We start from the raw sequence: 24,760 nt of genomic DNA, 5'->3' as shown, positions 1-24,760 counted from the left end.
AACTGGAAACATATCTATATGCAAGAGGGGATTGGATAAATTCTTGTTTTGCTCTGGAATATAGGGGAGTTTGTCACAATTTAGTGTTTTTATATTGATACTGTGAAGGGCACTTTGTATTTCTCCCACAGACTAACCTTTTGTTTCTTCTGTCACAAATAGAAATAATAAAGAACCAGGATTCTTCTTGATTATGGCTTATTTCTTGGAATTTTGTAATGTCCTGCGGCCAGCAAGCTAAGTAGTATGTAACTAAATACAACATAGGAACAGCAATTAACAAACATTCACTGCTTATTCTGTAGTTTGTTATAACTACATAAACACACATATGTACATATCTTCACTCAAAGCTGATGTCTAGTTATTTGTGCAAATGCAAAAAAAGACAAATTGCTAATATGATTTGAGGTTGGTACTCGCTATTCATAATATGAACAAATACCCCAAAGTTCTACTTTTCTCTCCTTAGACTTTAATTTAATATGATTTTATTATGTGTATTCAACTTATTAATCAGCTATCATCATGCCGTGTTTAAGATTTATAATGTTCTCTCATAACACATCTACCTTTGAATATTCTATTGAGAAATATCTCTCTCTCTCTCTCTCTCTCTCTCTCTCTCTCTCTCTCTCTCTCTCTCTCTTTTTTTTCTTCATTCTTTGCAGACACCATCCATCTTCGAGTACTTGAATCCTCCCCAGTTGGCACAGCTGTTGGAAGTGTAAAAGCAACTGATGCTGACACTGGGAAAAATGCTGAAGTTGAATATCGAATTATTGATGGTGATGGGACTGACATGTTTGACATCATAACTGAGAAGGACACACAGGAAGGCATCATAACTGTGAAAAAGGTGCACACCATCAGCATACGTAAACACCCGACTGTAGAAAAGAGAGATTTCAATATGTAGTCTCCACTCATGCATTATCCATTCAGAAATCTCACCATCGTGTTCAAATGTAATTTATACTGTGCATAGTCTGAGAAACATAAAGCCAAAGATCTTGGACATTTTGACCAAATGTTTTCTTTAATGAAACAAGAAACCTGAGATTTCACAAAATTTACAAGGCAAGTTAATATACAAGGTGGGGCAAAAGTAGGTTTACAGTTATTCATATGGGGAAATAACACAATAATTAATACATAATAATACAAGAATAAACTCTGAGTTTCACATACTCACAACTGTAATCTTATTTCTGCCCCATCCTGTATGTGTGATTATATTTCTGAGCCACATTAATAAAAGCCTTCCATAATAATATTTTCTTAAATAAATAGTTAATAGCTAGTAATGTCAATATATTATCACAGTTGGAGGCACAAAAAGTAGCATACCTTCTATCCAGATGTATGAAATAACAATTAAGCTGCTGATAAAAATAGCATGGATTGGGGGATAATTTAGTTGTTCACATTTTCCCTTCTGCTACATAAATTAAACTTTTCTGCCAAGATATGTTTATTAATATGGTTTAAAGGTAACTATTTGTTTTTTTATTACAGAGTCAGTACCATCATTATAAGAAAAAATAAGACATAATAAAATTTAGATCCAATGAAATATCCTAAGCTCTCTATGCGTAAAGTGACCACTTAGCACTGGTTAATCACAAACTACCCTGACATTCTATTGCACAGCCCAAGGTACACAAGCGCTTTTAAATGGACAGTAACAGCAAAGGGGAAAGCAGCTTTCTCGTTACTTTTCATGACTGGGAAGTAATAGTCATGCAGGTGGAATCTCATATAGCTGTTGAAAGTTTTATATTAGTCTTCACAATTTCTTAAAGTACGAGGAGCCCATTAAACTGAATAGAAATATCAAAACATAAATTTAAAAAGATAACTGAATTTTTTCTTAGAAAAAATTGGCAATGGCCAATACCTCAACCCCTACCTCCCCCCCACACACACACACACAATCTATCAGCCTAATTTTGTCACCACCTTAGGTTTTAATCCTTTCTAATTTTTCCAAGATTTAAAATTTCATTTTCCTATGCTCTAAAGCAGCGGTTCTCAACCTGTGGGTCGCGGCCCCTTTGGCGTCAAACGACCCTTCCACAGGTGTCGCCAAAGACCATCCTGCATATCAGATATTTACATTATGATTCATAACAGTAACAACATTACACTTATGAAGTAGCAACGAAAATAATTTTATAGTTGGGTCACAACATGAGGAACTGTATTTAAAGGGCCAGAAGGTTGAGAACCACTGCTAAAGTATCACACATTGAATATATTAAAAAGTAAATTTGAATCCTATTGATATGTTAACATATTTTAAATTACTTTTATTTATTTACAGTTAATGGACAACTTAGAACTCAATCATGCTTTTAAAATCATACTGTAACTTGGAAGGAGCATCTACTCCATTTTCCCTCACTCGAATTTCATGGTTTATTTTTTATTAAACAGCCACTTGACTATGAGAGCCGAAGACTTTACACTCTGAAGGTGGAAGCAGAAAATACCCACGTGGATCCACGATTTTATTACCTAGGACCATTTAAAGATACAACGATTGTCAAAATCTCTATAGAAGATGTGGACGAGCCTCCCGTTTTTAGCAGATCCTCCTACCTGTTTGAGGTTCATGAAGATATTGAAGTGGGAACAATCATTGGGACTGTAATGGCAAGGGACCCCGATTCAACTTCTAGCACCATTAGGTAATTATGCATAGGTTTAAGGTGAACAAAAACAGAATTGAAGTAAATATAGAGGTCATGAAATTCTATTGAAAGCATTTAATGCACTGAAAGATAAGAGGGCCTCTCAATAAGTTGTACATACGTTGTCTATGTTTTGGGGCAGGTCATGCACAAGTTTCATAGTTCCCTTCAGTTCTAATCACGCTCCTGAGACCAAAACGTATCTTGTATTGTCTGCTTGTCTCTGTAAGGCATTTGTTGCTCTGATCCTTGGTATAGATAAAGGGCACAATTTTACTATTACATCTGTACATTTACAATGCAACTAAATCACATTATTTGTGCTTTCAAGTTCTTAAAGAATATGTGAAATTGAGAGGAGCGGTAACAGTTAAAATATAATTATAGCAATGTTTCAATACAGTTACATTGTGGTGTTAGAAATTCCCCCATACTCCTGCCATCAAAGCAGAAGTGTTTTTTGGTTGTTGTTTGGCTTGATCGACAAATATTAGAACATTCCAGGAAGACAAGAGTAAATGGCACAGTTTTCTAATCCATTCATCTACTGATGGACACTTAGAGGCTGTTTCCAGATCTTAGCTATGGTGAATTGTGCTGCTATGAACATAGGGGTGCATATATCCTTTCTGATTGGCGTTTCTGTTTTCTTGGGATATATTCCTAGAAGTGGTATTACTGGGTCAAATGGCAGTTCCAGTTTTAGTATTTTTAGGAAACGCCATACTATTTTCCACAATGGCTGCACCAATCTGCATTCCCACCAGCAGTGAAGGAGAGTTCCTTTTTCTCCGCATCCTCTCCAGCACTTGTCATTTGTTGATTTGTTGATGATAGCCATTCTTACAGGTGTGAGGTGGTATCTCATTGTTGGTACTGGGGAAAAAGGAGACATATGTACTACTATTTGTAATACTTTAAACAATAAAGAATAAAAATAAATAAATAATAAAAGAGTAAATGGCAGCCGGAAAACATATGAGATGTGATAAATGCAGAAAAATATGAAAGACTCAAAGTTTTCACTATGTCTTGTATCATTTTTAAAAAGTACAGATGTCTATATATAACACTCAGCATCAAAATGACTGCTCACTGTAAACTGTTAATCTGTCATGTGTTTTGAACTTCCTGTGCTTCCCTAATTCCCAGCAGGCAGATTTTGCTTGCCCCTTGTTCCATGTGGACCCATCACGCAGGAGTTCACATGGCTGGTGGTTTCCATGTGCCCTGTCCTCTGCCTTCTACGTTTGCAGCAGTGGAATCGAGAGAGCCTCTGATTTTATGTGCCCTCTGACTCTGCAAATATTCAGCGAAGTCATACTTTATATATTAACATTACTATTTGATTTGTATAATTTACCCTAATATTTTCTTCTATTCACATACAGCATCACAGGTTACATATTGTCAGAAGAAATGTGTACATAGTAATCACGTAGAACTCGCATCTGCCAGCATCACCTTCCCATAAATGCCTCTTCTCCAATCCATTTATCTTCATTGAAATTGCTTCATTTTTAATTTTTTTTCCCTTTGAAGCTTTTAAATAACCAATATACACATTTAATCTTCCTCTTTAAATACTTACCCAGCATTTTCTTGGCATAGCTCCCAACTGACTTTAACAGTCTGTGCTTTATGTTCCTGATTTTAAAATGACCTTTAAAAAGAAAAGAAATATAATATTTTAAAAGAGTTCAATTTAAATCTAGTTGCATTAACTGGCAAACATAAAGATATTTCTCCACACAATGAAATGGATTTATCATCCTCTTGTTGACTGATAATTATTTTATGTCAAAATATGGCTGTGGATTTTTGAAACATAAAATAAAATATTTAACCTGGATGCAAGTATTAGGACCAGGAGAAAAGAATCCATTTATGTATCCTATGTGCAATAGAATTAATAACTGCATGGATTATTGACAGAGTCTGTACCATGAAGGTTGTTGTGTACTTGAATTTATGCCACCATGATTTAGAAAATGCAAGTAAACATTCTTGAAAACCATTGAGGTTAAAATTATTTTTAAAGAAATAAAGTAGCTTTATGAATGCAATGTAATTACAGGATGGATAATATGGATATACTAGAGGCCCAGTGCACAAAAATTTGTGCACTCAGGGGTAAGGGGTCCCTCAGCCCGGCTTGTGCCCTCTCACAGTCTGGGACACCTCGGGGGGTGACCACTTGCTGGCTTAGGCCTGCTCCCCAGGGGATTGGGCCTAAGATGGCAATCAGACATCCCTCTGGCAGCCTGACAGCCCTCGGGGGATGTCCATTTTCCAGTGGGGAGCAGACCTAAGCTGCAGTCAGACATCCTTAGTGGTGCTGAGGAGGCGGGAGAGGCTCCCACCACCACCGCTGTACTGGCAGCCATCAGCCTGGCTTGTGGCTGAGCAGAGCTCCCCGATGTGGGAGCGAACTGACCACCAGAGGGCAGCTCCTGCATTGAGCGTCTGCCCCCTGGTGGTGAGTGTGTGTCATAGTGACCAGTCATTCCCAGTCTTTCTGCTGTTAGGGTCAGTTTGCATATTAACCTTTTACTATATAGGATAGAGGCCTGGTGCACGGGTGGGGCCAGCTGGTTTGCCCTGAAGGGTGATCCGGATCAGGATGGGGATCCTGCTTGGGTGCCTGGCCATCCTGGGTGAGGGGCTGATGGCTGTTTGCAGCTGGTCACACCCCCTTCAGGGTGGGGGTCCCCACTGGGGTGCCTGGCCAGTCTGGGTGAGGGGCTGAGGGCCATTTTCAGGCTGGCGGGTGACTGAAGCTCCCAGCCTCTTTTATTTTCTTTTTTTTTTATTCTGGGATTTATTTGCCTTCTATAGCTGTCATTGGAGCTGAGAGCTGGCTCCAGCTCTGAGGCCCGGCTCCAGCTCTGAGGCCGAGGCTGGCTGAAAGCAGATATCTGGGTTTGTTTAGCTCCTATAATTGAAACATTGTTGCTTCAGGAGCTCAGAGCCAGGCCGTGGCAAGCAGGGAACCTTGGCTTCCTCCATCACTGGAGCAAGCAAACCTCCTGCTCGCTTCAGCTGCACGGCTGCCGGCCACCATCTTTGTTGGCAGTTAATTTGCATATCACCCTGATTAGCCAATGGGAAGCGTAGCAAAGGTATGGTCAATTACCATGTTTGTCTATTATTAGATAGGATTATAAATTGTCATACATTATGGATCTTGAAGCAATAATCAAAGGGATTTAGTTAAAATGTGTTTTGAAAATGATTTTAAAGAGGAAAAGGAAAATTAACACACATTTTGCCAATAGATAATTGAAAAATATAATTATATCAAGTTTGAACATGAACCAGGGTCTCTGTATCTTCAAGATAATTTTACATAGCCCTCTAAATTTTGTCATTATTCCTTTAAACTAAACTACAACAAATAATTAAAACAAAATATGCATTCATAGATTTGGTGAACAAAGTGGTGTTTTATATTGATTTACATATTGCAACTTCATGTCGTATTTCTATAGAAATAAGGAACCCTATAATTTGCCATTTATGCCAAAGAATGCAACGAATATTTGTGGATCACCATATCATATATTAATGTCTTTCTCAAGGAGTTCTTAGTCTGTTAAGGAAGATGATTCAGTATGAGAAATAATATTCACTGAGTGCCTACTAGACACCAAGTAAGATGCTTGGTGTTTTCATGTTTGATTTCCTGTATGACATGTGAGATGAAATGAATTCCTACTGCAGCGTGTTAAATGACAGGGATGAGTGGTGAACGGTACTTTATGATAGGTGGGGGCAAATAGATTCTACTTCAGGTAATGATGGAACACTCCAAGGAGGAAGTAATGTATGTTGTCTTTCAGAAGTAAAAGAATTTTGTCAACTTGGGATAGAATTTGTGAATTATTCCAGATAAAATGATACAGTGCTTTGCTTTATTTGTAAGTGGTAAGATGTTTAGTTTGAATATGAAACTGAATTCATATTATTTTAATAGAAAAAATGCTAGAATTTACTAAGGAGATTTATAAATTACTGGTATGTTCTATTTAGAACCGATTTAAATAAATTTTCATTGATTTTGGTAAATATTATACAATTTTTGAGACACTACAAGGGAAGAGTTTTATGGCACCATTTAATTATTTGTATTATTACTTACAGAACACACTTTAAAACAATATTTCATTAATTTTTCCTTAAAATAAATGAGTTATGGCTTAGGAAAAGATATACCATAACTCAATATTACTCCTCATCTTGTCATATTTGTTTTGTTTTGCCTTTTTTAAATATACAGTATTAAATATAACTGGGGGATCATGCTTGTTAATTTAAGAACTGTGAAACATTTGTAAGCCCCTACATTTGTGAAGTGGCTAAAACCGATGAGGGGTAAAGCTGTTTTAAACCTTGACCTACAAACCAAAAAAAATAATGCAATTATCCAAAGTATATCAACCTGACTGATAAACCTGCTGTTTGGCTCAAGAATGATATCCAACACAACGCCTTTAATCAATTTGCAGAATACATATACTAAGAATTCATTTGATATAAATGTATAAAAACTTCTATCCCAAACTTTTCTGTTTTTAAAACATCTCTGGTTAATGTATATACATCTTTCTATGATACGTTCGGTAAAGAAACTGAAGCTACATAGGTAATCAGTCCATGAATTAGAAGAAAAAAATCATAAATTTTTGAACTACTACTGTGAGGAAACTAATATTGTCTCCAATTTTTTGACGAAGAAAATGATTTTGCTTCTGGGAAAGGTCTGCTGCATTGGCTCCTTATGATAATTCCTCAATAGAATTCTCAATAACTAGGTAAAGTCAGTTGATAATGTTACCATATGCAATACCAGCAGCTGTTTTGTCAGGAAATACATCAAGGTCAGTTGAATATGGAAATAGATAATGATAATAACAAAATTTAGAAGAATAGAATTAGTATGCAGAACAATTTGCCAATGCATGCAATGGGAAGAGGTGTGTGTGTGTGTGTGTGTGTGTGTGTGTGTGTGTGTGTGTGTGTGATAAATTGATAAAATAATCTGTGTTCTAGATCAATACTATTCCTGAAATTATTATATATCCCTACATGTGTGTCTTTGCATTTTACCGTTTTACCCTACAAACCATCAGTGACACTGCCACCTATTTTTCTTGGCCCTCTATGTTCAGATTTTCCTTGGATCGTCATACTGACCTTGACAGGATCTTCAATATACATTCTGGAAATGGATCCCTTTATATATCAAAGCCACTTGACCGTGAACTATCTCAATGGCACAATCTTACCGTTATAGCTGCTGAAATCAGTAAGATAAATTTTATGAGTACAATATTTAATATATATTTTTAGTTTTAATTTCATATTGAACATAGTTTATTTTTGTTACAAACATGATTTACATTTTAATCTAAGTTTTTAAAAAGTTTCTGAATGCCTATAATTTCATCAGTCATTTTTATATGTATTAAGAAATAGCTGTGGGTCTAGATAAATTGGCATTTTATATTAATTAAATAAAAATCTATAATTGGGAATTAAAGATAGTCTCTGTTGGGGAAATAATATGTATTAGACATGTTTCATGGACACTATGAATTAGAATCTGTGCTAGCTATTGGATGTATATCATTTAATTTTAACAACAAACATGCAGGTAGATACTTTCTTTTTACAAATAAGGACACCAAAGTAATTGCAATAATACTAACAAACACTCTGTGCCAGGTATTAGTCTAAGAATTTTAAATTAATTCTCTCTTAATATTTTTATTGACCTTATTCAACAGAAAAGGAAATACGTTTCCAAGGGTTTTAGGGACTTGCCTAATGCCAGAAGTGTGGGGGGGCCTCCACAGTGTTAACTAGACATGGAAACAGCAAAGCATTAAAATAAGTTTGTGGCCCTCTGAGTGGGAGACACTGAACAATTGTTCATGCCCATGAAACCAGCTCTGTCCACACATGTAAACCTGCTCATGATTTCTGATTCCTGTACTATGATGTACATGAAGTAGAGCAACACCTTAACTTCTTTAAAAGCCACACTAATGAGGGTCCTAATCATTGTAAAAAAATGAGCCTATAAATTCCATGTCTGAAATACCACACTGAATCCACAAACATATACCAAGGTCAAGGTATTTTAAATATCCATTCCAGGATTTGGAAGGCAGAACCTTGGGGCTGAATACCAAGTGTCTCAGAAATGTGGAACTAGGCCAGATAGATCATCAGCAATGAGTGCAAAGCATCAAGATAATAGATTCAGCTCCTTGAATCTGGCTCAGATATATAGGTTAACGTAATGATCCATTGTTTCCATATAGTGAGTTATAAATGGCTGTTCCTTTTAAGGCTAACAGAAGTTTTTTTTTGTTTTTTGGGTTTTTTTTGTTTTTTTTTTTTTAGTATTTCTTTAAAGAAAGCTTTTTATTTCTATATTTGTCTCCATGTCACCATGGTTAGAAGCACCTGATAAGATCCAATCTGGTCATTCCAGATCCATGTTTGTTTGTCTCTCTGTTGCTTCAAGATCCTTCTTCAAGCCAGTGAGCTAGAAATTGCATTTTCCATTTCAGATACTGTGAGAAATTTAACTTCCAAAGCTAGTTGAAGTAATTATGATTCTGTAAAAGGCTAAGCCAATTACATTCTTCTTTTTAAAAACTAAACTTATTTCTTTCCCTTAAATGAATCAATCTATGGAGAAACTGCTGGGAATGTCTACCTGCCAAACCACAAGTAGTCAAAGGCCCATTATGCTGTTCCGGTTATTAATGGGAATGAGGGTAAGAGGGAAACAGCACACAGGAAATTGTTTTCACTAGATTTTAAACACTGGGTTTATGATAACCATGTCATACACCAAGCCCTAAGCAGGGCAGAATGACATATAAATGTACTTCTTACCAATGTGTTTCCAGGCCCTTCCTCTAACCGTTTAATTCTACAGTCCACAGCAGTATATCCCATCATATGGCAAGTGCTACTTCAGGTAATTATTTAGTGCAGTATACCATGAATAACTTATCTGCTTCTTCTTTAGAAACTCATTTTAGATACCATGTGAAGAATAAAAATCCTAAAATTAAGGTCACAATCAGGGATCGTAGGACACATCACTGTAGAGACCCATGAGTTCCTCCACCACATCTGAAATTTTAACTATAATCATTGCAATTCGTTCTGAGGACAGTGGAGTAAAGTTTATGCTGAAGGACTGACTTCTTACCTATACCTAATTCCTTATGAGTGTAAAGTCTTGCCCTAAGCAGATAGGAAAGATGCATCTCTCTAAAGCCTGAGATTTCTCGATAATGATAATGATTTGATTTCCTCTTCTGAGAGATGTGGAAAAGCCTGTGGATACATAGGCACAGATTCATCTTTGGACAGTATTTTAAGATTCTTGACTGCTGATACATTCTTTCTACAACAGACTGCCTTGATGGCTGAGAGAGACTCAGGTGGTAAATGCATGCCGCTATTCTTCCGTGGGCTGCTTCCTCGGAACGCTTAACACTTTTACTTATACAGAGGCTGCAGCATACGCCAGTAAAAAGGATCAGTGCAAGCACTTTTTAGAATAGGCGACTCCAGGCTTGATGCTTTACAAAGCACATTTCCCCTGTGGATTTAGCTTTTCATTGGAAGAGCCTTGAGTTATTTGTAAAGAGCCCAGAGAGTCTCTACCTACAGGGGGTGGGAAAAGTCGGCTCACAGCTGTGAGCAAGGAGTTTACCAAGCTTCTTCTTGTATTTTTTTATTAATTAATTATTGTGTGATTTATTTGTATTGCAACTGTAAAGGTACCTTTGTCCACACCTGCATTGTTAGAGAGGAAACTGGCATAATAGTGCAGTTTTTTAGATATGAGACTGTCTCTTTCTCTTGACCCTGCGGCATAGTTAGAAAGTGAATTGCTACTCACAAAAGATTTATTTTTAGGTCAAGACTTTGAAAGAAAAATATTGCTATGTCCACTAACTTTGTAAGTAGTTTAATGAGCATGTTCTAGAAAACATGGAAGAATCACCCCTTCCTGCTCTTCTCCAAGTAACTTTAGAGAGTTGAGGGTTCATATGCAGGTGAGCACTGTGCCCTGGGTGTTAACAAATGGTCGAGAAGCAGGAGAGGTGGAGAGTAGTTGAGAAACGTTTTTCTCCTCTCTTCACTTTTCCCCACAGGTGCCCTCTTCAGACCCACATGAATTGTAGGAAAGCTAGTTAACAGGTTTTATTGTGTGGATGCTTTGTATGGAGAAAGAACATAAGCTCTTAAGTAACGTAAGGAAATGAAGAAGATGTGACTGTGATAACAGGGACAATCTTAATACTAATAGTCAATACCAACAAACTGAAACTTTGCTCAGAAGTTTTGTGCATTAACACATCTAATTTTTCAAAAAGCTCTACAAGAAGTTCTATTTTGATTCCTGTTGAGTAAACTGAGGCATTAGAGAGATGGAATAAATTGACCAGAGTCACACAGGACATGGTGGTGGACATGGGAATCAAAGCAACCCTCTGTTGGGCCCCAGGATCTGAACTCTTTAATCACCGACACAGTGAGAAGTAAAATATGTAGCAATAGATTAGATGAAACTGGATTCTGAGAACTGAACACATGTGGGTTAAGAAGACTGAGGTAAGACTGAGTGTTAAAGAAGGCAGGCCTTTGAAAAGTTCTCTTGAAATAAGAGGGAAAGGTAAATAAACTTCAACATGGATTTAGCATTCAGCCTGCCTGCCTTCATACTATTTCAGCCTTGTAAATGTCCCTGCTGAGTAATCAGTTCTTTCCCAATATTTTTAAAAAGTGCTAATCTCTTTATTTTAGCAACATTATAATTACATGGAGAGAAGGGAGAAGAAATACATTCTTTTGAATAGTCACACACTCCCTATTTGCCCATGACAATATATTTACCCTTGTATCTAAAAAATTATTTAGATAAAATTAGAAAGTCACATAATCTAATTTCACTCATAACGCATGTTGATAGAGGCCATTAAATAAGATTGCTGCTGTCCCTCAGCTCATCTGCTCTTTGTATGTTTGTTTTGCTTTGTTTTTAGCTAATTATCTCTTTCTCCTTTTATATTGATCTTCAGCTTGAGTTCACCAAAGTTCACACAGAATTTGAACCATATCCAAAGACTGAGATTTTGATATCACAAAGGTTGATGAATATAACCTGAATTTAAAATGTCAAAACGCTCTCAGATATCAGTACCTAGAATAAATCTATAGTGAAGATAATGTAATTATGATTGATATTAGGTTATTAACCAAGGCTAAGCTTAATAAACATTTCTATTGTAAAATTCCATTTTTTGGAACAATTTTCAAATGCATGTTTTTTATATGAAAATGTTGATGCTCTTGATTTTAGCATTTGTAGCAAAAATAATAATAATTACAATACTGTATGTTACTACGGAGCTAATTTTGTTACACAGAATTGTGCCTAGATTGTTGAAACAGTTCTAGTAATAATTATACTGATAAAATAAATTTCATTGTAACTTTCTATCTAATTTGTAAAATTAGTAGCTATATATCAAAATTTCCAAAAAGAGAGTTGAGAGTAGCTATTGGAATACATCTTAGTAATAAAAGTAGACAGGTAAGTTGTAATATAATAGCTACCACTTAGGAGCTAATAACTTTGGGGGCATTACTAATTTATTAAAAAACTACTTCTTCAACTAAAAAAATCAGGAAAGATTAAGTAATATAATGATGTCTAATAAAGCTTTATTAAATATTTGTTTTATATATATATATTTGAATGGCAAACCATATATATATATATATATATATATATATATATATGAACTCAATTACACTGCATTGTGCTTTTAAAAAATATTTTCCAAAATAATAGTACACTTGAGCCCAATAATAACTGAATTCATGACTATATAATTAGGCTCTTAGTAATTGTCTTTATTGCATTTGCTCATTATGTTAGTAGAATTGCCCCGATGCTTATTTGTGTGTGAGCACTTAATCCACAGATGCTTATATAAATAAATATAGTGCAAACTGTGTCTTTCTAAACAAATGTTTCTTTCCCTTTTCTAGATAATCCCAAAGAGATGACCCGTGTGGCTGTTTTTGTGAGAATCTTGGATGTTAATGACAATGCCCCACAATTTGCTGTCTTCTATGACACTTTTGTGTGTGAAAATGCCAGACCAGGACAGGTGAGTACTCCTAGGGTTTAAGCATAGGAAGATTTTTAACGGCATGATTAAATGTTTTCTTTTCCCAATCTTGAGAGGAATGAGAAAGTGGAGATAAAAAAAAAAACCACACTCATTTAAAGTGCCAGTAATATAATTAAAAACAAACAAATGCTGATGTTTTTAAGGTTGAAGATGTTATAAGTAACAGTAAATTTCTAATGTATACAGGATGTTTTCATTGCCACAAAAGTTAAATTGTAAGAGTAAATAACTTTAGATTCTTAAAAGTTCAATAACAAAAACAGATTAAAAAGCAAACAAAGGAAAACCTCTGATATTCCATTAGATAAATATTGGAAACTGATAGAAAGATGGGAAATAAAAGTTGGGAAAAACACAGACAAATGCATGGGATTGGCAAAACATTTCATTAACTTTTCAATGTCTGCAAACACGGTTTTGAAGTGGGGCTGCGGAATTTTCTCCTTACCTTTGCACTTGCATTTCATCATGATAACAACACATACACTGCTTAATGACTTAGTGTTCACCCTTTAAAACATTCTTCCTGCATCAGCTTTGTTTATAACTCTTTATGCCTTGTCCTCAGTGGACTCATTTTGTTCTCTGAAAAGCTCCAGCGTATATGGCTGGAAGAAATGCTCTTAATTGGTTTAAGTGCTATCTTCACAGAAGGAAGCTGCATGTTATAAATAATAATTGGGCATCAAATTTGTTTCACTAAAGAAAGAGGAACCATCATAGAACTATATGGTGTTTTGACATCATTTGATGCTCTTTATAGACATCAATGCCATGGTTATCTTTTTATGTAAATTATTTTGTGGAATAACTGAGATACTTCCTTCTGAAGATTGTAATAGGGATTCAATAGCCTGTGTATTGTTTGAAATGGTAAATTGTTCAATATGATTTCTTTTTTTAATTTGAAAGTATTATGGAAATGTGTAATTTGAAATGTTTAAGTGAGTTAGCTACTTCCGACCTACTTCTCAATGAAACAGTGTGTGCCCTAAAAATACCATTCCCAATAGTCCTCTGCTTGCGAGGCTCAGCATGATATAAGCTGAAGCTTTTTCTCTAATAGATAAAATACCCACTTAGCAGTCGCTGCAGACATTGCTTCCTCTATGGTTATTTTATTTGATTTGCAAGAGATATCTTTTCAGTATATTTGAGTCATTATAAATACTTATTTACAAATGTATTCAAAGTATACAGATCAACTGTATACCAATTGCTTTCTTTCTTTTTTAAAAAATATATTTTATTGATTTTTTACAGAGAGGAAGGGCGAGGGATAGAAAGTTAGAAACATTGATCAGCTGCCTCCTGCACACTCCCTACTGGGGATGTGCTCGCAACCAAGGTACATGCCCTTGACCAGAATTGAACCTGGAACCCTTGAGTCCGCAGGCTGACACTCTATCTACTGAGCCCATTTGCTTTCTTTTTCCATTTTTTGACTTTATCTAGCTCAGTGACCTTATATTTTTGGACTTTAAATAGTAATTGGTATACAGAAGGGAAATATAATCAAATCAAAGATGATTTTAATAAAAAGTAAGTTAGCCAATTTTTATGAACATGATAGGAACAACATGATCAATAAATTTTGTCTAATTGGCTGCATGTGTAATAGTCTGTCATGGCAGTTATTTATATTTTTTATTTTTAAGATTTTTTACAATTGATCTTTAGAGAAATAGATAGAAAGGGACACAGAGAGAGAAACATCGATGTGAGAGTGAAACATCAGTCAACTGCCTCCTACACACGCCCTACTGGGGATCGAACCCACAACCCTGATATGTGCCCCAACCAGAAATTGAACTGGCAGCCTGTTGGTGCATGGAATGACACCCAACCAACTGAGCCACACCGACCAGGGCTCATGGCAGTTATTTTTAATAAGATCAGTTTAGTAGATGTCATTTTGGTCTCATCGACTTAAACATTGTCGCTTAAACTAAACTGTTAGATATTCTATAATGGAATTCTAGGTTATGACATCCCAGCAGGAAAAAATCAAAAGGTTATTTGGTAAAGTCCTTCTTTACTGATCCTTCCTTGAAATTCATTTGTTAACTTTGTCTTTTATCTTCCAAAGAAGTAAGAGCTATGTTAGGACTTCTGTATTTATGGAGTATTTCAATCCATTTAATACTCCTCTGAAGTAAGTGTTCCTTAAGAGGAGCATTTAGAACAACAACATGGGAAATAATTTCATTCATTTGGGGTTTGGACAAAATGAGGAGTCAAAAATAAAGCTAATTGCCACCTGCAACCACTTTCTTGCCTATTCCTTGCTGTAAGGGTAGAAACCTATCCCCCGCCCGCCAGCCTGGGAAATGATATAGCTTAGAATTGATGTAGTATTAATATTTAATATTCCCTTCTTTTTTCTGAACTAGGCCACTTGATTTTCCCTTTTTTTTTCCATCTCCAAAACAGGGTAGGAACCTTAGGAGAGAGGAGAAGAGAGGACATGCTGTTTTTCTTCTTTTATATTTTTTCCTCACACTTTCAGTCAATTAACATATTTTAACAATTTTAAATCTCTATGGGAAGGAAATAGCATTTCAATCTCATAGGAGAATTCCCAGGGAGTCTCCCCAGGGAGGAATGCTGCTTACATTACCCATCAATAGTATCTAAACTCCAGGCCCTCTCAAACCCAAAATATCATACATGTATAGTTTAAACAATGTTTAGTTCCTTCCCTAACAACTGAAAAAGTATCCATATACTAGAACAAAGGGAGTTTTTTCATCAACAGAAATTGATACCATTGTAATTAGCTTGTTATTAATAATAACAAAGGGGCAAAAGGAGGCCAGTCATTATAAGTGTGGCCATTTGGGCAGCTTCACCAGGAAGCTGCAGTTTCACTCCTCCAGGAATCACCTGCCCATTCCCTGCAGATCACTCGGGGAAGGGACTGGACAAAGCAGAAGATAGATGCATGTACAGTAAAGTTGGGGATGGAGGGAAGATGATGCCTGTCAGTCATACCTGGGGACAGAGATTCTTGGCTAGAGGGGCAGGGCCAATGAAAGCCACCCAAATAATCCCCTAGTCTCTGTGTGGCTCTTGGCCATTGGTGCTCTTATGGCTCTCTTGCACTTGCCCATGACCCACGGCCATGCAGACCCCACAAGCAATGGGCTGATGGGCTGCAGTGGGGAACACAAACTAACCTAGTCTGATGCTGGACTAGACCTGTGCTATACTTCTATGGTGAACTGAGGGAAATGAAACTTTGGAAACTCAGGGTGTAATTCCTCAGAAATAAAACTTTCTACAATATCTAATCCTCCATGGGGGCCTCAAGAGCTTCTCATTCCAGTGGCACCCCAAGGAGCCCAGTTCCACAGACAACAAAACTATCAGTCTTTCCAAAATTAAAATGTAGTGACCAGTTTTCTAACTTTAAACATCTTAAAATCCATTCATCATCCTATACTCCATTATAGTTTGATCACTACAATACCTTGCAAGTTGATTTAAGGTTATTTTAGAATAGCCCAGTGAAAATGTAAACAAGTTATATAACTGGTAAGGAGATAAAATATAAGTGACATATCTGTGTCTGTTTTTCAAGTGCTTAAAATGAATACTAGACATCATTAGAATATTTCCCCTAATTGTGGCAACCTCGTTTTTCGAAAGTGGGTCAAAATGAATTTATCATCAGTAGAAATAAAATAGTGAGTGTTAGATAGAGAAAGAGAAAATAGTTTTATCTGCTTCTTGTTGCCAATTTCTGATTTCTATCAAAATACTTTATGGTAATATACCAAAACAAAATATTGTGATTTTTTTAATGTATGACTGGAAAAGTAAAGGAAGACTAGATTTAAAAGTAAATGCTGGATAAGGAGAAGTTGGATACTAGAAGCCAAGTTGTGTTTCAAAGAAAAACAAATGTGAAAAGGAAGTACGTGCTTCCATCTGCAATAGAGTATTGGGGTCATAAAGATATATTGTAATTTGATATAGATTTCTGACATGTGATTCTATCTTATTTGTGTTGTTAATATTAGCTTCACTTATTTCCTTCATAGCATTTAATGAAGATGTACCAGTGAACCACTGATTTTAAAATCTACAATGCTACTATATTTTATTACAATAATACATTTTAATTTAGAATTCTTAAGTAAATGTTTATAATTTCTTACAGATACATGTAAAAATGTGTCTTTTTTTTTTCTCTGAAATATATTATTTTGGTCCATAAATGTGAGAGATCATAGTTTTTATTTTAAAAGATCATTAGCTCTACTTTCACATTCTCTGTGTGTTAACCTATTAATCTTAGTGACTTTTTATTAGTCTATATTTCTTGATATGTTATTTCATTTATGTCAATTTTTCCTAACCTAATTTTTAGTATAAATCATGTTCAAAGCAATGACATGATTATAATTTAAGGTGGAAATTTTTCTACTCTGTTAGCAGGTAGATTCTTCTGTTGTCTCTTATTGCAGAAAAACCAGAGTTGGCCCTTATAATATAACCATTCCCCATAGTATGTATATGTTGAATTTTAAAAACATACAATTTTATAGACAGTACAAATGTAGTGAACTGTTACTATTAAAGTAGTTAATAAAATGTTTGTGCTTCTTTTTTTAAAAAGTATGTATCATTTTGTTTATAAAATCTCTGCATTTTTAATAGTTTTTGATTTACTTTGATGAGGAGGAAAGTCATAATCAAAATAAATTAAAAAATAGTTTCCTACATTAGATATATCTTTCCAGATCAATGTTTAAATATATATGAAATAACCTACTTACTTCAAATCCTATGTCTAAATGATAACATTGCCAAGAATGTAATATTACCATGTGTTATTTTTAAGGAATGGATAATATTTAAGAAAATTTGAGAGGGAGAGAGAAAAAAAGATAGAGACTTTGTTAAAAATAAAAGTAATAATAAAAATGATGAAATAATTCAAATAAAGATAAATGCATGAGAAAGAAAGTCAATTGTCTTTAAAATATTTTAGACAAAACTGGATGTCAAAAAGTTACGTAGTAGAAGGCGTATAATACCCATGGAAGTTTGAGAAATATGCATTTTTCTCTCTTTTTTGCAGCTCATACAGACTATTAGTGCAGTAGACAAAGACGACCCTTTAGGTGGACAAAAATTTTTCTTCAGTTTAGCTGCTGTCAATCCAAACTTCACAGTACAGGACAATGAAGGTAAATTGTAGAATCTATTCATTGTGATTTTGGGTGACATTAACAAAAAATTTCACCGAAAGTACCAGTAACCATATACATAATGTATTAGCTTATTTGATCTGGATTACAAAATTTTGTTTTTATCAAATGTTTAATGAAATACTATGGTAATTTCTTTACTCTCTTAAATTTTATAATAATGAAATATGTGAAAAAGTCTCTATATGAGTCTTAATTAAAAAATTGAATCTTGAAAACAATAGCAAGACTGGAAATAATCAGTTCCCCTAATAAAAAGGACAGGACACAACAAAAGGAGTGAGAAGAAAGAGAAATAACCTTAACTTGTCATTGATCAGCTTCCTCCTGCACACGTCATATGGGAATAGAGCCCTAAACAGGAATTGAACCATGACCTGGTTTATAGGATGGTGCTCAACTACTGAGCCACACCAGCCTGACGTTGTGAAGGGATTGAATTCAAAAGTGTAATTGCAAGAGCAAGATATACTGTTCTCCTGCATAACACATGAATTTTATAATGTCTCTGTGGTCACAAATACTGTGGTACTATTTTTACAAAAAAGGTATACAGCTTTTTTTGAGAATATGTATGGTAATTAGTCTAGTCTAAACACAAGTATGTAGTTAGAACTTTTCTTTCCTTCATAAATCTGTTAAACTAATTATAGGAAAAGGGAGGGGTTTAAGAAAGGTCAGCATCCCACTACCTGCTTTTTCCTGTATGTCTATTAGACACTAGACATTGTCTTTGAGCTACACCAATACTTTGAGTTATGCAGTATATTCATTTTAATGGGTGGAAATCAAAATTCAAAAATATTGATTGGGACTCATAAACTTATTGACTACATTGTTGATTTTAAAAGTGCAACTGTTCTGAAATTTTATTCAATATTATTTCTGCATGAATATTGAATTAATGTATTGTATGTGTGTGCGTAAACACACATGCTCATTTGTAAATAAGAAACCTTTACTAAGATTTTTGTTTGCTTGGTATGCATATTTGTTTCTGAAAACTATGCTATCATCTATGTAGTCTTGATAAATGATTCACTTACAAAAATTCACTGTTTTGAAAACATCTAAGAATTAGTTGAAAATCTAATATATAAACAATCATACTATTGGATTCCTCAAACTATCTATTTTATCTTATATTTTTATTTTAATTGCATTGCATACAATTTATAGGAAAATTGATGTTAAGTTTTATATTTCCCATAAACATTGGTTTATTTATATGTTAAAACCATGCTGATCAGGATGATCTGTTTTTACTGTTCCAAGTCTTTTGTAATATTTTAACATTTACTTTAGATAATACTGCCAGAATTCTAACCAGAAAAAATGGATTCAATAGACATGAAATAAGCACCTATCTCTTGCCGGTGGTGATATCAGACAATGATTACCCAATCCAGAGCAGCACGGGCACGCTGACCATCCGCGTGTGCGCATGCGACGGCCAGGGCAACATGCAGTCCTGCAGCGCCGAGGCCCTGCTGCTCCCCGCCGGCCTCAGCACCGGCGCCCTGATCGCCATCCTCCTCTGCATCATCATCCTGCTGGGTAAGAGGCTGCAGAGAAATTCGAATGCTTACTTTAATATACTTGCAAGCAAGAAATGTTGCTATTAAAATACATTCCCCAAACCAACCCCAATGTTTTAGATATGAATTATTAATATATTGCTTATATTAATATATTTTATCTGATCGGAGTTATTACCCTCCTTTGTTTTTGTTTTAATAATGAAACTGAAAATTAGAGATGTTCAAAACGTTTTCTAAGGTTACACCGTTTCTGAGTGGCTGAACCAAGGCAAGGCTATGGGTTAGTCACTGTATGTATAATTTTTCAGTATGTCTAAAGTTTATTTCCACCTTTTTTTATGGCTGGATGGAGATCTCACTACCTTACCTCTTCACTGAAATAATGTTCATATAGTTCTTTTTACCTGGTTCACTTGTTCATAAAAAAAAAACATACTGGATTTTATAACCTAGAGCAAATTGATTTTTAACTGCTTTTGAATTAAGAATCAGGTTTAAATTACTCTGTAATTGCATTATCTTAAAACTATGTGAGTATTTGTGTGTCCCTAATCAAAAACACTGTGCCTGATATTTGAAGAAGCAGTGAAATGAAGTTGGATTTTGGAGCCAATCTTAGTAAGTTTCATTATCCTCATTATTAGAAACCCCCCCCCCCCTTTTTTTTTTTTTTTTTTTTTTTTTTTTTTTTTTTTTGCTGGGTAAGATTATTTGGTTGATAAACAACCTGAAGTTTAAATTTTTTAAGTCAAAATTCATATGTGTGTATGAATACATGAATTTGGGCAAAACAGATGTCATATTTTATCCCAAACTTGAAGAATAAATATATTTGTTCTCTAGGAAGTGTCCTAATTTTTTAATCACTTTGAAGGTCAAAAACGTTTATCAATGGATTAAGTTTTTCTTTTTTGTTGCATTAAAAAAAGTCTCCTGTTTGCTCTCTTACATAAGCTTAAAGGCAAGTAGTCTGACATTCTATGTCAATAAGGGAAAACATAACTTAATACTATAATTGTCTTTGTCAGTTTGGACTGCTATAACAAAACACTGTGACTGATAGCTTAAATCACAGAAATTTAATCCTCACAGTTCTGAAGGCTGAAATCCAAGTTCAAGGCACTGGCAGGTTCTGTGCTTGGTTGAGGGCATACTTCCTACTTTGCAGATGACTATCTTTTGTGTCTTCACGTGGAAAAAGCAATGATCTCACCTGTGTCTAATCCCACTCATGGGCGCTTCACTCCTGTGACTCAGTTACCTCCCAAACACCCAACCTCCAAATCCCATCACATTGGGGATTTAGGCTTTAAAATGTATTTAGAGAGGACACATTCAGTTCATAACTAATAAATTCCATATTCTTTAAATCTTTGTTGTAAGAAGCTAAATACAAAGATATTTCTTCATACATATGCCTGGTAACATATTTACCCTCCCTTTCCTTATCTAATTGAATTTACCTCTGTTTCTTCAAATCTTCATTTTAAAGGATCATGACCAAATTGAGGATGGGAAACTAATACAACCAGACAGAATTTGATATTATCTATATTCTACTTTTATGCCATTATTACTAGTATGATTTAAATTATTATTATTCATACCTTGTTCTGGAACTAGGGATACACATTTCTACTTAGGGACTACACTTAAGATGCATCTAGCCACGGTTTTTGTAGTTAATTCAATGTATTAATTCTTTCTTTGCCATCATGGGATCCAACAATTATTTTTGATCTCATGTGTGATATATATTTCCATGGAAAACTTCATGATTTCTAAACTAATGATGTCTAAGTTATGTGGCCATTTTTCTCCCCATTGCAATTAAGGTCTTTTTTTACAATGTAAGAAAAAAAAAATCTGTGCAAATCCACCAGTAAAGCTATTTAACAGAAACCAGTACTCCATATCTTGTGAAAAATGCTGCCTTTAAAAAAAAAATGCTTTTATTGGTTTCAGAGAGAGGAAAGGAGAGGGAGAGAGAGAAACATCAGTGATGAGGGAGAATCATCAATTGGCTGCCTCCTGAATGCTCCCTACTGGGGATCAAGCCCACAAGCCCCTCACATGTGTCCTGACTGGGATTTAAACTTCTGTTTCATGGATTGATGCTCAACTACTGAGCCACACTGGCCGGGCAATGCTGCCTTTTTTAAATAATGTATAAGTATGTGAAAAATGTAGACATATTTTTGCCCTTCTTAATTGTTTCAATTTAAGCTGAATTTAATGTGTCAATTTTAAAAATATAACACCTACGTCACTTTTTAATGCAAAGTATAAATAATGTCTCTACAATCAACAACTATCTTTAAACACTTCTTAGCAAGATAAAATAAGCCACTGGATTTGGGAAATTGTTTTAAAAATAAGTTAGACACTTAAACTCTACCCATCCTAGCTAAATCCGTTAATACCCTCCCCCCACCCGCTCCACCCCTGCAAAAAAAAAAAAAAATTGATCAAAAAGTACGAAATTAATCTTAAATTCTAACCTGTCCTGGAAAACCCATTACTTAAACTCCTTTGTATTCCTACCACTCGTTCTGTATATAGTGTTGTAGCTGGATCTTTAATGTATCTTTTTTTTCTCTCTCTCTCCAAGTGATAGTAGTACTGTTTGCAGCTCTAAAAAGACAGCGGAAAAAAGAACCTCTGATCTTGTCTAAAGAAGACATCAGAGACAACATCGTGAGCTACAACGACGAGGGGGGCGGAGAGGAGGACACCCAGGCCTTTGATATCGGCACCCTGAGGAACCCCGCAGCCATCGAGGAGAAGAAGCTGCGGCGAGATATTATTCCGGAGACTTTATTCATACCCCGAAGGACTCCCACGGCGCCAGACAACACGGATGTGCGGGATTTCATCAATGAACGGCTGAAGGAGCATGATCTCGACCCCACCGCGCCTCCCTACGACTCGCTGGCAACCTATGCCTACGAAGGGAACGACTCCGTGGCGGAATCTCTGAGTTCCTTGGAATCAGGTACCACTGATGGAGACCAGAACTATGATTTCCTCCGGGAATGGGGCCCTCGGTTCAACAAGCTGGCGGAGATGTACGGTGGCGGGGAAAGCGACAAAGACTCCTAACCTAGGGTATATATTCTGTTCAAACAAGAGGAAGGCACTTGGCCAACACCGTCTCCACTTCACAATATTCGACATCCAGGAGAATTTTCCTGCCACTCAGCACAATTTTTTCCCCATTTGCTTTTTAAATTTGTTCGTTAATCACATTAATTCTTTCCTGTAGGATGTCTCATGGAATATATACGGCATTTTATTTAATCACTTCCAAGAGCCAAAGCTATGGAAATTCAGTGGTGTCCATTTTAGAAATAAAAGATAATTTCAGAACCGTGAACAGGAATAGGTCTCCCTTAAGCAACCTCACAAACAAGCCGCTTCTGTTAGATACATGCCCTGCCCTTGCAAATGAAGCTTTTAAAAAAGGTGAAGACAAATTTTAAGGTATATCCTGTTCTGTACATTAAATTAAATGTACATGTGGTGTTAGTAGGTGTGATATGCAACCTGGTATACAAAACATTTGTGCAATTTCATTTCATCAAATTCTATCTGCTAATGTTTTATATTTATATTTTTGTATTTATTTTTAAAAAAATAAACCAGTTTTTACAACTACATTGTCTCCAGCTTCTTTTTTCCCTAGGAAGAAAAGGTTTCCCATGGGCTAAATATCTTGGTACAAAATTACATGGAACACAGGTAAGAACACAAAGTCTTTATCATTGCTGTTTAGAGCTCTGACCAAATTAATATGATGTAGGGAAGGATCCTTTTTCCATTGAGTTTTGTTATGCTGAGATATGTGAATTAAAAGTAATAATCATTTTTAGACCATTTAAAAAATTCCCATGTAAGCAAATTTAGAGCATGGACATCCTTATGCTGAATATTCCAAAATGCCAGCAATGCACTTACTTCGTTTTGTACATATCCACTAAAATAATGTCTGAAAGATTAAAACATTTATTTTTGTAAGACATTTTTGCTATTGAGGTTCATAGGCAATAGAGTTCAGATAGATTTCAGGCTGAAATAATTCTTTAATGGAAAATATATTCACCTCCCAGGGTGACTTGGAAAATGCCTAGTAATGAGAGCAGTAATGCTGAATATTCTAGTAAGAGAGGGCATTGTAATTAAATCAAACTTTCAAAAATACATTGCATATTTATTTATTTGAAAAGAAGTCCGTTTTTGTGTCAATGAATGATTTAATACAAAGCAAACAATAACAACAACAAAAGTCAAACTGGCAGTTGATTATTCAGAGATCCTGAGATCTTAAGGCCAACTGATTCTAACTTATCCCTTCTTTCACAAGCTCCAAACATGTTCATTTATAAATCATTTGGGAACACTTTGCTGGACCGACACTAAGAAGTCGCATGAAGAAGTCTCATTCCCTGATAAGTTTATCGTAAACAACACCAAGGAATCGTGTTCTCTCTAATTAGTGAGACTGCTATGCTTCTGGAGTGAGTCAGAGTGCGATATTGACATATCCTTAATGCAGAATTAATTATTTCCATCTCCTTGAATGATTTTCTTTCTCCTAACTTCCAGGCTGAAAAGATACACATCCCTCTGACTACAGACATGTGAGTTTGCATAGTAATCTAATTATGAAAGAAAACCTATGTGGTCTTAGTTAAAATTACAGTCACACTTTAAGTCTAAGCGGCACTTTAGATCATAGTAAAGCCTAAGTTGGTTTATTTCCTATATTCCAAGAACCTGTTTATGTACCCAGAAGGCCAGCTATAAAAAGTTCAAAGTTTAAGGGAAAAAAAGGGTTTGATCATATATACTGAACTGAAGGAGGATAAACCCTCATTATCCTAGTAGGATTATCCATTGAAATAAAGTCAGAAAAAAAAAAGATAAATGAGGGTATATATTAATATATTATGAGCATTTCACATTAGTTATAATTCAAAATATCATACTCATTTGATTGAAAATTAGTTTATAAGTTTCCAGCATTAGCTATTTTTATTGATCTTAGATGTCAGTAAGTAAAGTTC

The 24,760-nt window shown here is 35.2% G+C and overlaps 1 protein-coding gene across 1 annotated transcript in view; it reads left to right on the top strand.

Annotated features, from left to right (window-relative positions):
* CDH10 (cadherin 10) overlaps positions 1-23,333 on the top strand; it is a 135,022-nt gene extending 111,689 nt beyond the window's left edge. The window contains exons 6-12 of the mRNA XM_036310947.1: positions 672-859; positions 2,440-2,693; positions 7,868-8,004; positions 12,789-12,910; positions 18,024-18,132; positions 19,459-19,710; positions 22,306-23,333. Of these exons, the coding sequence (XP_036166840.1) occupies positions 672-859; positions 2,440-2,693; positions 7,868-8,004; positions 12,789-12,910; positions 18,024-18,132; positions 19,459-19,710; positions 22,306-22,796 (1,553 nt within the window). The 3' untranslated portion in view covers positions 22,797-23,333. The remainder of the gene's footprint in view (positions 1-671; positions 860-2,439; positions 2,694-7,867; positions 8,005-12,788; positions 12,911-18,023; positions 18,133-19,458; positions 19,711-22,305) is intronic.
* The last annotated feature ends 1,427 nt before the right edge of the window (positions 23,334-24,760 follow it).

Source organism: Myotis myotis, unplaced genomic scaffold (assembly GCF_014108235.1).
Source record: "Myotis myotis isolate mMyoMyo1 unplaced genomic scaffold, mMyoMyo1.p scaffold_m19_p_5, whole genome shotgun sequence".
Lineage (NCBI taxonomy): Eukaryota > Metazoa > Chordata > Mammalia > Chiroptera > Vespertilionidae > Myotis > Myotis myotis.
This window is presented reverse-complemented; position numbering and strand designations above follow the sequence as displayed.